The 14454-nt window shown below is 42.8% G+C and overlaps 1 protein-coding gene across 2 annotated transcripts in view; it reads right to left on the reverse strand.

The window, feature by feature from the left end:
- The window catches only part of STAC2 (SH3 and cysteine rich domain 2), a 296870-nt gene that overhangs the window by 43109 nt on the left and 239307 nt on the right, over window positions 1-14454 (reverse strand). For both annotated transcript variants that reach the window (XM_078645641.1, XM_078645642.1), the window contains exons 2-3: window positions 11660-11963; window positions 682-779 (exon numbers count right to left, since the gene is read on the reverse strand). In XM_078645641.1, coding sequence (XP_078501767.1) covers window positions 682-779; window positions 11660-11963 — 402 coding nt within the window. The remainder of the gene's footprint in view (window positions 1-681; window positions 780-11659; window positions 11964-14454) is intronic.

Genomic DNA, 14454 nt, shown 5'->3' on the forward strand with positions numbered 1-14454 from the left:
TTGCACGTAGCACAGTGCAAACATGCGTAGCGTAGCAGTCATTTTTTGCTTGCTTGCGGTCCTCAACGTTAAGTTGGCAACCGCGAGCGAGCAAAATTACATCTCGGCGAGACTTTTTCCTCGTTCGCGATCAGCAACATCAAGATGCCGATCGCGAGCGTGGAAAATAAACCTCCCGGCGACATTTTCAACGCAGGGATGTCAGGTTTCTCATTGCGAGTGGTCGCGTATGGTCGTGACCGCTCACGATGAGAAACTACCAGCCAATGTTGAGAAAGCTGCCGCTCGAGTAGAAAACTACTCGAGTGGCAGAAAATGACCCCTTGCACTGTGCAACATGCGGTTTGCACTGATTGCACAGTGCCGACAAGCATCCGGCACTGTGCAATCAGTGCAAACAGCATTTTTCACAGTGCACTACGCAGTTCGCCTAGCTACGCGTAGCTCGCGTAGTGCAAAGTGCACTTCGCGTAGCTCCGCGTAGCGCTACTATGTGAACTACGCCCAGGGTTAATTCAGAGGCATGTGTGGGACACCTATATATAGATATATATATATATGTGAGTATGATCTGCTCACTGATGCCTAACATGTGCATGTTACATCTTTAGACCTTTTATTGGCAGTTCACTGGAGAATGACCATGTGACGCTGGCTGCCGCCCTCACCCAGTCTGCTCACCGTCTTGCCCAGGCATTGCTGGTGTGACACCTCCTCCGAACACCACAGGTGGACGCTGGTCTTGCATGTTTTGCACCTCAGCCCCTGCTTTGAATTTCCTGAAAGAAAGAGTAGGCATAAGGAATAGCAACAGGATTATTTTTCCAAAACGATGACCATTATTCCTTGCAGGGCGCGGGGAAGGAAGCTGACAGAGACCCTGTGGGCCTGCTTCAAGTTTGTGGGAAGGGAATCTCTACTGGGCCAAGCATGGGCCTTCACCAGATGTGGCCTAGGGAGCCACCCTTCACCCTTGTTAGGAAAGAAATCTTGAGCTACCCATGCCATGATCTGCTCCATGTCAGGGGAAAGAGGGCCTTCAGCTACTTGGCCAGCGTCTTCTCCAAGTATGCGGGAAGCAAGCTACTAACTACCCCTACCAGGGTTTGCACAATGTTCTGTATTTTATCTATCCCAACATCATGTTACTCCCAGATGCTGGGAGCCTCCAGCATCTGGGAGTAACATGATGTTGGGATAGATAAAATAGCTAGCTTTGAGACAGGATACGCTTTGAGGAACAGAGGGCAGTGCCAAGACTCCCTGGTGCCCCAGCTTTTAAGGCTTTGATTGCAGAGCTCGCATGATTTTTCCCAGGGTTCCTGGTGGAGCTCACATAAAATCAGATGTAGGCAGAGCTCACATGGGCAGTGCCTGGGGTCTCATTACATCATTATATCACAGGTAAGTTTATGAACCGTTACTTTACTGAGAAGTTATTTTTTAAAGCATTTATATTGACTAACCTTAACGTTATATATATGTGTATATATATATATATATATATATATATATATATATATATATATATATATATATATATATATATATTACCTACTGGCGGTCGCCAGTAGGTATATATAGTTAGGATTTTTTCTCTATGGGATTTTTGAAAATTCTATGTCTAATAACTTTGGCGTTTGTGGACGGAATTGGATGAAATTTTCAGGAAAATTGAACATTTTGTTTCTGAGCAGCCCCTGAAAATTTGGGGGGGTTTTGTCAAGGGGGGGCCGAGAAAAAAGGGGGGTCCCAAAACGTGTTTTTCCCATTCATTTTTCCATAGGGCGGTTGGACTCACTTTTAGCTCGAACGGCTGAATGGATTTCCACGAAACTTGGCAAAATTGTAGATATTGTTTGCCCGATGTGCCTTTGCTAGGTCTCAAGATATGTGCTCCTGTGAATTTTGAGTAAATTAGGTTTAAAAAAAGATATATATCTAGAGCCGCGCCCGGTGCGCGTACCGGGGAGCGCTCCGGGCGCGCCACGCGACTTGCGCACGGCAAGCTGATTGGTTCTCGGGTGTCTGTAAACATTCGAAACAGTCCGCAGCGGCCGCCATCTTGTGTCTCGGTAGGATTGAGACACAAGAGGTGGCAAAAATCAAAGGGGGAAATGAGCAAAAGGGGGCAGGGTACACCCCCCTGACCCCCTAGTTTTGATGTGGGGGCCATAAAAGGGTCCCGCGGGTAAAAAAAAAATTTTTTAAAAATTCGATTTTCGCGGGGGGGGGAGCGCCCGGTACGCGCACCGGGGAGCGTACGGGGGAGCGTACCATGGAGATAAAAAATGACAGACTTTTTTAAAAAAAAAGAGCATTTTTTTATAAATTGGAGGTAGTTCTGAAAAGAACTTTTTTTGTTTTTGTTGTTTTATATTTTTTTAAAACGATTTTATATTTTTTTGGGATTTTTGTCAGGGGAAAAACAAAAACAGGGATTCCAAAACTGCTCAACAGGAGCAAAAAAATTTGAAAATTTAGGGACTGGCAGTGCAGCGGTGTTGCTGTTTCTTTATGGCAATGAGTTCAACACTCTGCTCCCCATAGCAGAGCAGTTCGTCACACTCCGTGCACAGAAATTTGATGCCTGCAAACACCGGCTGTATGTTAGGGACCATTCTTCCACGGGGTGGTCCCGAAGGTGTTGCTCCACCAGTGGAGGTGCTGCCGCCATCTGTGGGTAAATTCCGTGCCAGCTCTCTGACACTCTCCCTGGCAAAGTTGTTTGGGTGTCTTCTTTTGACATGCCTGATTAAATTGGCATTTCCAAAACTATATTTTTTCAGAGGATTGCCTCTGGATAAAGTACTACCACATATTTTGCAGGTTACTTTGGGAGCATTGACTTTTTTTTGTCCTTCAGGGATGTCATAGAATTTCCAGATGAAATGGTCTTTTTTCTTCTGCTGAGGAGGGTCCTCATCTAAAAATCCGTCGGAATCACTCCTGGATGACTCTCTTGCAGCCATTGCTGTAGATCAGGAAAGTAGGAGATGAAGACAGTACACAGAACAGCTCTTGCTCTCTCCAAGTACAAAGCAATAGTGAGAGAAATGGGTGGGTTTCACACAATTTGGAAAAAAAAAAGTTCTGAACCAATGAAAAGTGTTATTTTAAAGTCACATGGTTTGACGCGCTTACGCTACGCGCCCCGGGGCGCGTCCCGGGGCGTGTTTCATAAGCGCATCGGGGCGTTTACGTTGCGCGATCGCATGCGCTTCCGGGTGCGCTTACGCGGTGCGTCATAAGACGCATCTCGCGGCTACGCGATACGTGTCTTATGACGCAAGGCATGGCGGCTACGCAATACGTCACGATGTTGTTTTCATTCGCGGCAATAGCGCTATCGGGACGCTCATCAGTACGCGCCCCGGGGCGCGCCGCAAGATTGCGCTTACCCGTGCGTTCACCAGTCCGCGCCCCGGGAGCGCACCGAAAAGAATTAAAAAAAAAAAAGACATAATTATACAATATAAAATTCGCTTTAAAATTTATTATTTTTTAAAACTATAAACATTTGCTATTAAAAAACCTATGAAATTCACTGAAAAAACCATAGGTTATAGACCATATATAGTTAGGAATTAGCATTTACAAAACCATTGAAATTCACTGAAAAAACCATAGGTTATAGACCATATATAGTTAGGAATTAGCATTTACAAAACCTTATTTTACTCACACAAAACCATTGAAATTCCATATATAGTTAGTTGCACTAACTATATATCGCGCACTTGCAATCCACTGCTGATGATGTCACATAACACATCATTCATGACATGGTCAGTGACATCACTGATGACATCACTGATGACATCTCAAATGACATCACTGATGAAAATGGAAAATACAAGAAAGAACTCCAATATCTCCAGTATGGAATGGCAAGCCATTAAGTCACTTAAGGAAGACAGCTCAATAGAAATAAAATCCTCGGACAAGGGGGGAAATATAGTAATCTTTGATAAGGATCAATACAAACTGGAAGCTTTAAGACAATTGGAGAATAAAGAATGCTATGAGGTGATTACCAGGAATGATTTTGAGAAATGCATCTTGGAATATCACGGACTCCTAAAAACGTGGTTGGATGAAGGCATGTTGAGCAAAAATGAACATGAATACCTATATTGCGAACACCCAATCATCCCCACTTTTTACCACCTGCCGAAGGTGCACAAGAACATTAAGCACCCACCAGGGAGACCAATTGTCTCGTCCATAGGAAGTCTACTAGAAGCCACTTCCAGATTCATCGATAACTATCTATCCCCTTATGTCAAGGATCTTCCATCTTTTGTAAGAGACACTCAGGACTTCCTTAGGATCATTGACGACATACAATGGGATGATGACATGCTTCTCATTACTCTAGATGTCGCCAATTTGTACACCTGCATTGGGCACCAAGATGGACTCCAAGCCATTGAATGGTTTCTAAAAAAGAAAAGCATGCACTTTCATCAACATAATCGCATGCTTTTAAAAATGATTGAGTTTTGTCTTTTTAATAACATCTTTCTTTTTTCAGGTACAATGTATCGCCAGATCAGGGGGACCGCCATGGGCACGTGCTTCGCCCCCAGCTACGCGAACCTATTCGTGGGCTGGTGGGAGAAGCACGTGGCCTGGGGGGGGGGACCAACGAACACTGGCTGGACAACATTATGGTTTGGACCAGATACATTGACGATTTGTTTGTCGTCTGGCGAGGAGACAGACCCTCGGCTGAGAGGTTTGTGGCGACGCTAGGCGAAAACAATCTCAATTTAAGATTCACCAGTGAGATCAGTGACAAAACAGTCCACTACCTTGATCTTGAGGTTTTTGCGGAAGGTGGCATTATTCAAACGAAGCTCTACCGCAAGCCGACGGCAGGTAATGCCGTCTTGCACGCTGCTAGTCACCATCCTAGATCTATGGTAAAAAACATTCCCTATGGTGAACTTTTGCGCCTGAAACGGAATTGCTCAGAACACAGCGATTTCCTACAGGCACAAAAAGCAGCAACCTCTAGATTTCTAGAACGAGGCTATTCGAGAAAATCACTCTCAAAGGCCTCAAAAAAAGTGGAACTAGTAAACAGAAAAGATCTGCTGGTGAACAAAAACCTGAAAAAAACAGAGAAAACAAAACCTGTAACTAGAATGATAACGACCTACAATATGAGATCAAAAGAGGTGGTCCAGATCTTTAACAACAATTGGCATATTCTGAAAACAGACAATGTTCTGAAGGATAGAATATCGCCTAGACCAACAATCACATACAGGCGCTGTCAATCCTTAGGTGACCATCTAACAAGGAGCCACTACAGGGACCCCCCGAAACCATCTAGATCTAAACCAATCCAGGGTTTCTACCCCTGTATTCACTGCAAAGCGTGTAAATACAGTCAGAAGAAGACTAAGTACGAGGGTAGACCCAATGACCCCCGACCGACCAGAGTTATCAACAAGTTCTTGAACTGCAATTCAGAATTTGTTATATACTGTCTTGTTTGCCCGTGCTCCAAGAGGTATGTTGGAAGTACGATCAATCCAGCAAAGAAGCGCATCCTAGAGCACATGCGTGCCATCACCAATAAGGATAAAAATTATCCAGTGGCACGCCACTTCGAAACCCACCATAACAGCAACAGAGACTTACTGTCCTTCTACTTGATAGATCAGCTGGAGAAACAGGAAAGAGGTGGGGATAAAATTAGAAGTCTGAGGGCCATGGAGTCGAAATACATCATCGACCTCCAAACTATGAAGCCGGTGGGTCTAAATAATGATGAAGAACTATGGGTACACCTGGATTAAAATCATAGCGAGGGCAACTGTATAGAAATAAACAGGTAACATCTGAAACGAAATCAGGACACATCTTCTGCTATCTCTCCCGAAAACTTTTTTGTATAATTAATCATGAAATGAATACAATTGAATTAGGGAGGTCTATGCCCATACAGGGCTAGACATTGTAAAAGAACAAGAAAATATGCTCATTCAGGGCTCAATGAGAAAAGTGACTTGCCTGTAGTCAATAACTACACAGAGAAAGATATTCAAAACACACGGTGTATGCAAATAGATTGTTGATTGATACTCGTTACATAGAAATGTTGAAATATGTGATGACCGTCACAAAGAGTTATACAAAATATCTGCATTATGTGTTGCACTTTATGCTAACTCTTGACTTTTTCTTATACAAAGAATGTAATTTTTTCCTGATGCGCGAGGAAAAATAATGTGTGTATATATATGAATTATATGTTTTTATTATATACATAATTTTTCTCTCACCTAGCAAGTCAAGTATTCAACAATCAATCCATATGGGGGTTCTTTCCCTTGTTTTTAAATGCACGAGCACTTTATGAATCGCCATTTTCTGTGTATTAACGCTAAGAATAACATTTGCACATTACAAGATGTCTGCCATAACTTTAATGAATTTTTGGCTTAGTCCTCTTTTGATGTTACTGAAGAGGTGGAGATATAATGGCGTATGAGTTTATTCACTTTGACACTGAGGAAGCCGTTTTACGGCAAAACGCGTTTGTCTTCTTATGGGGTAGGGGGTCTGCTAATAAATCCATCAAAATACCACCAGTTTGGAGTGCCGTCTGCTTTCTTTCGAAAAAGCGAGCGTGTATCGATATATATATATATATATATATATATATATATATATATATATATATATATATATATATATATATATATATTCTCCCCAACACCTTCCCAGAAAAGGAAAGTAAATAGCCGCACACCGCGATGGAGCCTGCATCAATTTATTAAAGGACAGCCCCGTCCTCCTGACATGTTTCGCTCGTTCTCCGTGAGCTTTTTCAAAGGGTTCACGCCGCTGCCAATCAATCAGGTATGGCCAGGAACTACATCACTTCTTTTAGTTTGTTAATTGTTCAATGGGCGTTTCTCTCCCTCGCTTTGTGTTGTGGTCAATGTAGTTTCTTAATTTCTTATTGTGTTTTCACCCTCCACTGGGTTTGTCGCTCATACCTTACATCATGCAAAGTCCATCGTGTCCTTGATAATTCATTTTCAAAATTATCTGGGAACCAATACCAGAGACGGTCTCCGGCGGCACCCGCCTGACCTGTTGCTCCCGCATTCCAAAACAATGGTTCCCTTTCGGTCAGGCTACGGCGCTCTTGTGGCGGTGCGTCGCATACGGCTGAACCACGCCGTTCAACATTCTCCCCAACACCTTCCCAGAAAAGGAAAGTAAATAGCCGCACACCGCGATGGAGCCTGCATCAATTTATTAAAGGACAGCCCCGTCCTCCTGACATGTTTCGCTCGTTCTCCGTGAGCTTTTTCAAAGGGTTCACGCCGCTGCCAATCAATCAGGTATGGCCAGGAACTACATCACTTCTTTTAGTTTGTTAATTGTTCAATGGGCGTTTCTCTCCCTCGCTTTGTGTTGTGGTCAATGTAGTTTCTTAATTTCTTATTGTTTTTTCACCCTCCACTGGGTTTGTCGCTCATACCTTACATCATGCAAAGTCCATCGTGTCCTTGATAATTCATTTTCAAAATTATCTGGGAACCAATACCAGAGACGGTCTCCGGCGGCACCCGCCTCACCTGTATATATATATCTTTTTAAAAAGAAAAATGTTCACTTCAAGACAGAGGACTAAGTCCAGAGGTCCTGCAATAGCTGCCAGCAACATGTTTCTCATGCTGCTGGTAGCCAATCAAAGCACTCGATCCCGCAGGAGTCTGGCACAGGCAGGAAGGAATTGGCCAAGAGCAAGAAAGCAGCTCCCTGGGCCATTCAGAATGCTCCATTTTTAATTTGATGCTTCCACGAGACTCTCGTGGGAGTGCCTCGGATCCAACGATCCAGCTATACAAATATTTTATGTTAATTTTTCAAAACAATTTATACCAAATCACAAAAAGCACTATCTGCGGAGCAAGGTATAGCTCCTACCAAATTTAGTGTAATTCCGTTCAGCAGGATTTCTAGTAGTGCTGTCTAAAGAATTCTTTGGAAAATACATGGGGATTTTGTATTTGGAACTCAACTTTTTTCGTGGCCCCAGCTTGAACGATCACCCCAACACTTTCCATGCACAAACTAGGCAAAAAAGAGCACTTTTTGGGAAAGTTTTGTGAAGATTCTTCAAATGGTGCCACAGTTAGAAACAAAAAAAGGCAATTCTCATGAAAAAGCTGACCTAACTATAACTACTCAGTGGTGACTGCCACTGGGATATATATATATATATATATATATATATATATATATATATATATATATATATATATTAAGCTCCAATTCTTCCTTACTTTGTCAAAGAATTCTCCACACTCACGGGGTTGATTTTCCCAAGGTTGCTTTATTTACAACAGACAGACAGACGCGCTCGCGTTTCGGCACACAGCCTTTCTCGATGTCAGTGGCCACTAGACATCGGCATGTTTTTAAACACATTATCCCCGCCATAAAGGAAGGACTTGTGGCTTGCTGACATTCATCAGCGCCATCTTGGAGTGGTACATATTACCATAGATATAATCAATCCTAGGTATGTTGTACAATTTCACATACATTGTATCCACTCATTAACCCAAGTAAACTCAAATTGTTAGATGTAAGTAATTTACCATCATCCCACACATACAATTTTCAGTATTTGAATCAAATTAAGTTACCTGGTTTTCAAACAAAAATAAAGCCGTGTATCGGCCATTATCCTCCCTTAGATGGTATTCAAGTCTGTTTTCAAAGTACATCAACCATTAGCATATAATTTTATATATATTAACATTTTTATACTTTTTTCACATTTCATACATCATTAGTCATTTCATCTTATCAAATTCATGTTTGCAGCTTTGGAACCCACCAAGGCACATCTTGTAACTTTAAATAAATTCCAGAGTCACAAATTAATCTTGAATCCTAAATGAAAGCGTTATTTCATCCAAATTAGCCTCAAAACACTCTTCCTTATATACATATATACAATTATACATATGTACAAAACGATATCACAGTCACTTCATTTGCAATTTCATCATATATTGTTACTGATTGTTTATGTACCAGTATGAACCATCAGGTCTTTGCCACTATTCATACCCCAAGGTGTTTTGGTATGGAGGTCAATAATGTACCTCGATTCCAGTCTTCGAAGTTTCTTCAGCCTATCCCCTCCTCTGATATTGTCAGGGACTAAATCTAGTCCAAAACAGAGTAACTGGTTCCAATCACTTTTATGTTTTTCCGCAAAGTGTCTTGCGACCGGATAGGCTTGGTCCACCTTGTCTATTGCTCTCATGTGCTCTAATATCCGAATTTTAATTTGATGCACCGTGCTGCCTATGTAACGCAGCCCGCAAGGGCAAACGAGACAATACACCACGTACGGTGTACTACAAGTAATAAACTTGTTGATTTTTTTGACCATATCAGTGTCTTGAATAGTATATGTAAGCGCTCTTTTGCTGTTACAACACGCTTTACATTTGTGACAGGGGAAAAAACCTTTCATATTCTTCAAGGTGTTAGTTTTGGAAGGTATTTTTTCTAGATGGCTCTGTACCAATTGATCTCGGATGGACCTTGCCTTTTTAAATGTCACCAAAGGAAAGTTAGGGACATCCTCACCTATGACATTATCTGTTTTCAGGATATGGCAATTTTTTCTCAGCATTTGTTTTAGATGATTCGCCTCTGCTGAGTATGGGGTGATCAGTCGGAATTTGCCTCCTTCTGTTTTTCTATCCCTACTCTGTTTCAATAAGTTATCTCTGGTCATGGCTCTTACTTTACAAAGTGTTTTGTTCAGGGTAACAGGATTGTAACCTCTTACAATGAATCTGGCTACACTCTCAGATGCTGCTGTCTCAAAGTCACAGTCAGGTGTGCAATTTCTCCTGAGTCTAAGTAACTCCCCATAGGGGATACTTTGCACTAGTTTGGGGGGGTGGCTGCTTGTCGCGTATAATATTGAGTTACCAGCCGTGGTAACTCTCGATCTTACCCCCAACAACTTGCACTCTCAGGTCCAAGTAGTCCACAGATACTCGACTAATTGTCCCTGAGAAGTGCAAGTTGTGATCATTTTCATTCAGGATGGCGATATAGTGACGTGCAGTCTCTTCTGTTCCTTGCCAGATGATAAATAAATCATCGATGTATCGATGCCATTTTATCACCGAGCCACTCGATATATCGTCCCTGTAGGTTCTGGGCACCCGCTCCTCCCACCAGCCAACGAACAAGTTCGCATAGCTGGGAGCGAAGCAGGTGCCCATCGCCGTACCAGACACCTGTTTGTAATAATCTTCTTCAAAAAGAAAAATGTTGTTATATATATATATCCAAAGGTTGTGCGGTTTTGTGGGCTTACACCTGAACGCAGGTGGTGCAGATTCGCTACTGCTTATGCCTGTTATGTAGCAAAAACACATCTTCTCATACAAAAACGGATTTGCACTCGAAGGCTGGATCAATTCCTTTATTGAGCCAGACAGCATCAATGAATCCTGAGGCACAGAATGAGCTGATTTTCTGTGCCACAGGATTAATTTAAGCTGTCTGCCTCAATAAAGGAATTGATGCAGCCTTCGAGTGCAAACCCATTTTTTAATGAGAAGGGGTGTTTGTGATATATATATATATATATATATATATATATATATATATATATATATATATATATATATATATATGTATATGTATATATATATATATATATATATATATGTACACACATATATATATATACACACACACATCTATCTATATCTATATCTATATCTATATCTATATATATATATGTACCGAAACAGCTGGGTTTCTTCGTAATTTGGAGAGTTTCTTGCGTGTGTGTATATATATATATATATATATATATATATATATATATATATATATATATATATATATATATATATATATATATATATATATATATATATATATCCTGAAAGCTGAAAAGTAAAGTAACACTACTGATATACACAACTGTGATGTATTTAACTTATTTTAATGACTTCTAGTGTACTTGACCAAAATGTTGGGACTGAGTTTCATCCACAACTAGTTGGTGGCAATGCTCACATGGGCAGTGACTAAGATCAATCATATTCACACATAGCTAGCTGGTGGCAAAGTTCACATGAGTATTGCTCTGGCTTCCTAGTGATCTTCCGCAATCAGCTGGTGCCACACCTCACATGAGCAGTGCCTGGGCTCCCTAGCATTCACCCACACCCACACCCACACACCCAGCTGATGGTAGAGCTCACATGGGCAGTGCCTTGGCTTCCTGTTTGCCACAATCAGCTGGTGGTAGAGCCCACAGGAACCATGCCCAGAAGCCCTGGTACTCACACACACCAGCTAGTGCAGAGCTCACAAGAGCACTGCCCAGGCTCCTTGGCACTCAACTACCATGAGTTGGTCGCACAGCTCACATGGGCAGTGCCCAGGCATCCTGGTACTCACCTACAATGAGCTGGTGGCACAGGTCACATGGGCAGTGCCCAGACGCCCTGGTACTAACACACACCACCTGGTGCAGAGCTCACAAGGGCACTACCCAGGCTCCATGGCACCCACCTACAATGAGCTGGTGGCACAGCTCACATGGGCAGTGCCCAGTCATCCTGGTACTCACCTACAATGAGCTGGTGGCACAGCTCACATGGGCAGTGCTTCTTGAAGACGTGTTCCTGGAAGCTGTGGGTCCGCATTGGTTTCAGCAGCGCCAGCGGTTTCCGAGAGGTGTTTGGCGAGTGCTCGGTGGAGGAGAGGGTCTCCGCCGGCACCGGAGGCGGGGACGGAGGAGGAGGCGCCACGGGAGGGCTGAGCAGGACGTCGGAAGGGATCTTGAGGTCGCTGTTGGAGCGCAGGAAGAAGTTCTCCACGCTCTTGCTGCGCAGGATGGTCTTGAGCGAGAGGGAGCGCTTGAACCGCTGGAGCTGAAAGAGAAACAGAAATCAGAATGTGAGTAGGGTCCTTGTTCGAAAGAGTGACTACTGACTATGCACTAAACAGGGATGATACCGGGAAATAGGGGTACATGCCCAGGAGATTGAAATGGCACATTGCTGTAAGCAAGGGAACACACTCAGAAAACACAGAGCACACTCACAAAAAAGCCCAACGCCCAGAAATGGAAGACTTGTAATGATAGATTTCCTGTGTTTGTCTAGAGGTGCCTGTTTTTGAAGACTCTGGGCCTAATTTAGAGTTTGGCAGATACATAAGTGGCACAGTACTTGTCAGCCATCATTATTGAATGGGACAACCAATGGTTGTGCCCCCGCTGTCGGAAACCCTACTACACAAATGGCCCGGTGAAGTTGAGGCCGTCAGTGTAGGCACATCAGACGCTATTTGGAACGGTCTGATGTTCTTTTTTTTCTGTTCAAGACCACCAGCGAAAGCCTGGCGGTCCTGAAACACATTTTAAAAAATGATTCACACAACCTGAGAGAAAACTCACTGGGGGTTCAGAGTCGCTAGCTTTTTGTTTTTCACTATGGGAGTTTGTTTTTAGAAAACAAAACACATGCTACTCTAAACACTTTCAGCGCCTTCAAAGAAGCCGCCATGACAGCAGCTCCTTTGGAGACACGGAGATCCCTGCAGGGCTAGCAGAAATCTCAAAATATGGCGGGCAATAGTCTAGCGAAGGGGGATTTGGATACTACCTTTGCTACCCTGACAGATGATGGGATGCCCGCCATAGTCTAAATGAGGCCTTCTGTTCCAAAGGGCCTGATTTAGAGACCGGCGGATAGGTAACTCTGCTACAAACATGACGTATAGCCGGCCTGCTGTATTACAAGTGTATTATATGCAGTGGCCCTTGCAATACTGCAGACAGGATATCGGTTATATTTGGTATGAAGTAAGCCATCCACGTAACTCTAAGGCCCTAAGTAATACAATCAACTGTGTTTAAGATGTAGGGTCTTTGCAGATCAGATAGGGCATTCTCACCTCACCCTTTAACAGGGCACAAGTCCTATAAAAAGAAGTGGGGGGACTGACAATATGCAAATTACCTCATGACGTCACGTGCTGAACGTGTCCCGGTGTCTGGAAATTACACCAGGACACGTTCAGCATATTTCTGTGGGGCCCAGCTTCCTGGCAGGGGGTACGGCGTCCACCCTGTGAAAAGAGTAGGGGGACGTTGTGTACCTGCGTGTACCCCCGACTCGAGCCCTGCCCCTGATCCTCTAGATCCAATTAAAGGAGGAGTTACTGAAGTAGTGTGGTTTTCTCGACTGTCAGAAAGGCTTGACTTCTTTAAACCGTGTTAACCGCTTAACCGCGGCAATTCCGCTGCGGTGCAGCGGTTCAGTGCAGTGGGCATGGCCATGTCGGCCAACGGACGTGCGCAGCACTACGAAGGTAGTTGACGCGACGGCCATTGGCCGACACCAGCAGCGAAGGGGTTAGATATATTTTGGTGTCATTGAGGAAAGCTGAACATTCACAAACATACAAGACATTTTAGGATTTAGATACAAACTTGGTTCCAGGTGTATGTGAGTGAAACTCTACAAATCACTACAAATATCATTTATATGTCGGAGCAGAGAATTACATGCAACAGATTAAACAAGAGAGTTTGCAGGTTTACTGTAAAGCATTCTCGTTGCAATGGTAACAAACAAGCCAAAAGATCTGGGCCTTGGCAAATATACATATTATGTTGCAGACATGCACAATATGCAAAAATGGTAAACATATAAAAATTATAAAAGTAAAAGAGTGGATACTATGTTGGGTTACAACATGCTATGCTTGTACTCTTATTATGATTTATGGTTTGCAATACAATTAATTTTACTGTACTGTTGTATTCATCCTATATGTTGTAAGATCTATGCATCCTTGAACTAACTTATGATATTTTAAATGCCAATAAAAATCTTTAGAACAAAAACAAAAGTAAAAGAGTTGTCCATCAGCCGATGTTTAATATACCAGCAGTGGCAAAGAAGTACACTTCTTTTTATTATTACTATTTTGGAAACATGAGATTGGCAAGACAGCTAAACCTGTCTCTGGGCTAAACCTAAAAAGGTAGGCGAAAGTTGTCAAAAATGCCATACAAGAGACACACAGGCTGCTAAGTAAAACAAGTTGCTTCTGATGAGTGACTGTATGTTGCTTTTCGTTTGACAGTAGACCATCTGCTACCAAGCAAAGAGCAGCCTTTCCTCTGCTGGTAAAACCACTTGATGTTCAGTTTTTCAGAGATTAACTCCTTGTAGACTGATTTTCTTCCTGTACTTGCTTTAATTAAGTTGGCGTGGTGATTGTGTTTAGAGAAAGAGAGGAGTAGGGATAGAGGCAGAGAGAAAGAAAGAGTGGTAAATATAAAGAGAGAGAGAGAAATAGAGATTGTGAGAGGGAAGGATAGAGCGAGAAAGTGTGAGAGAAAGAAAGGGA

This window comes from Lissotriton helveticus, chromosome 5_1, assembly GCF_964261635.1.
Source record: "Lissotriton helveticus chromosome 5_1, aLisHel1.1, whole genome shotgun sequence".
Classification (NCBI taxonomy): Eukaryota; Metazoa; Chordata; class Amphibia; order Caudata; family Salamandridae; genus Lissotriton; species Lissotriton helveticus.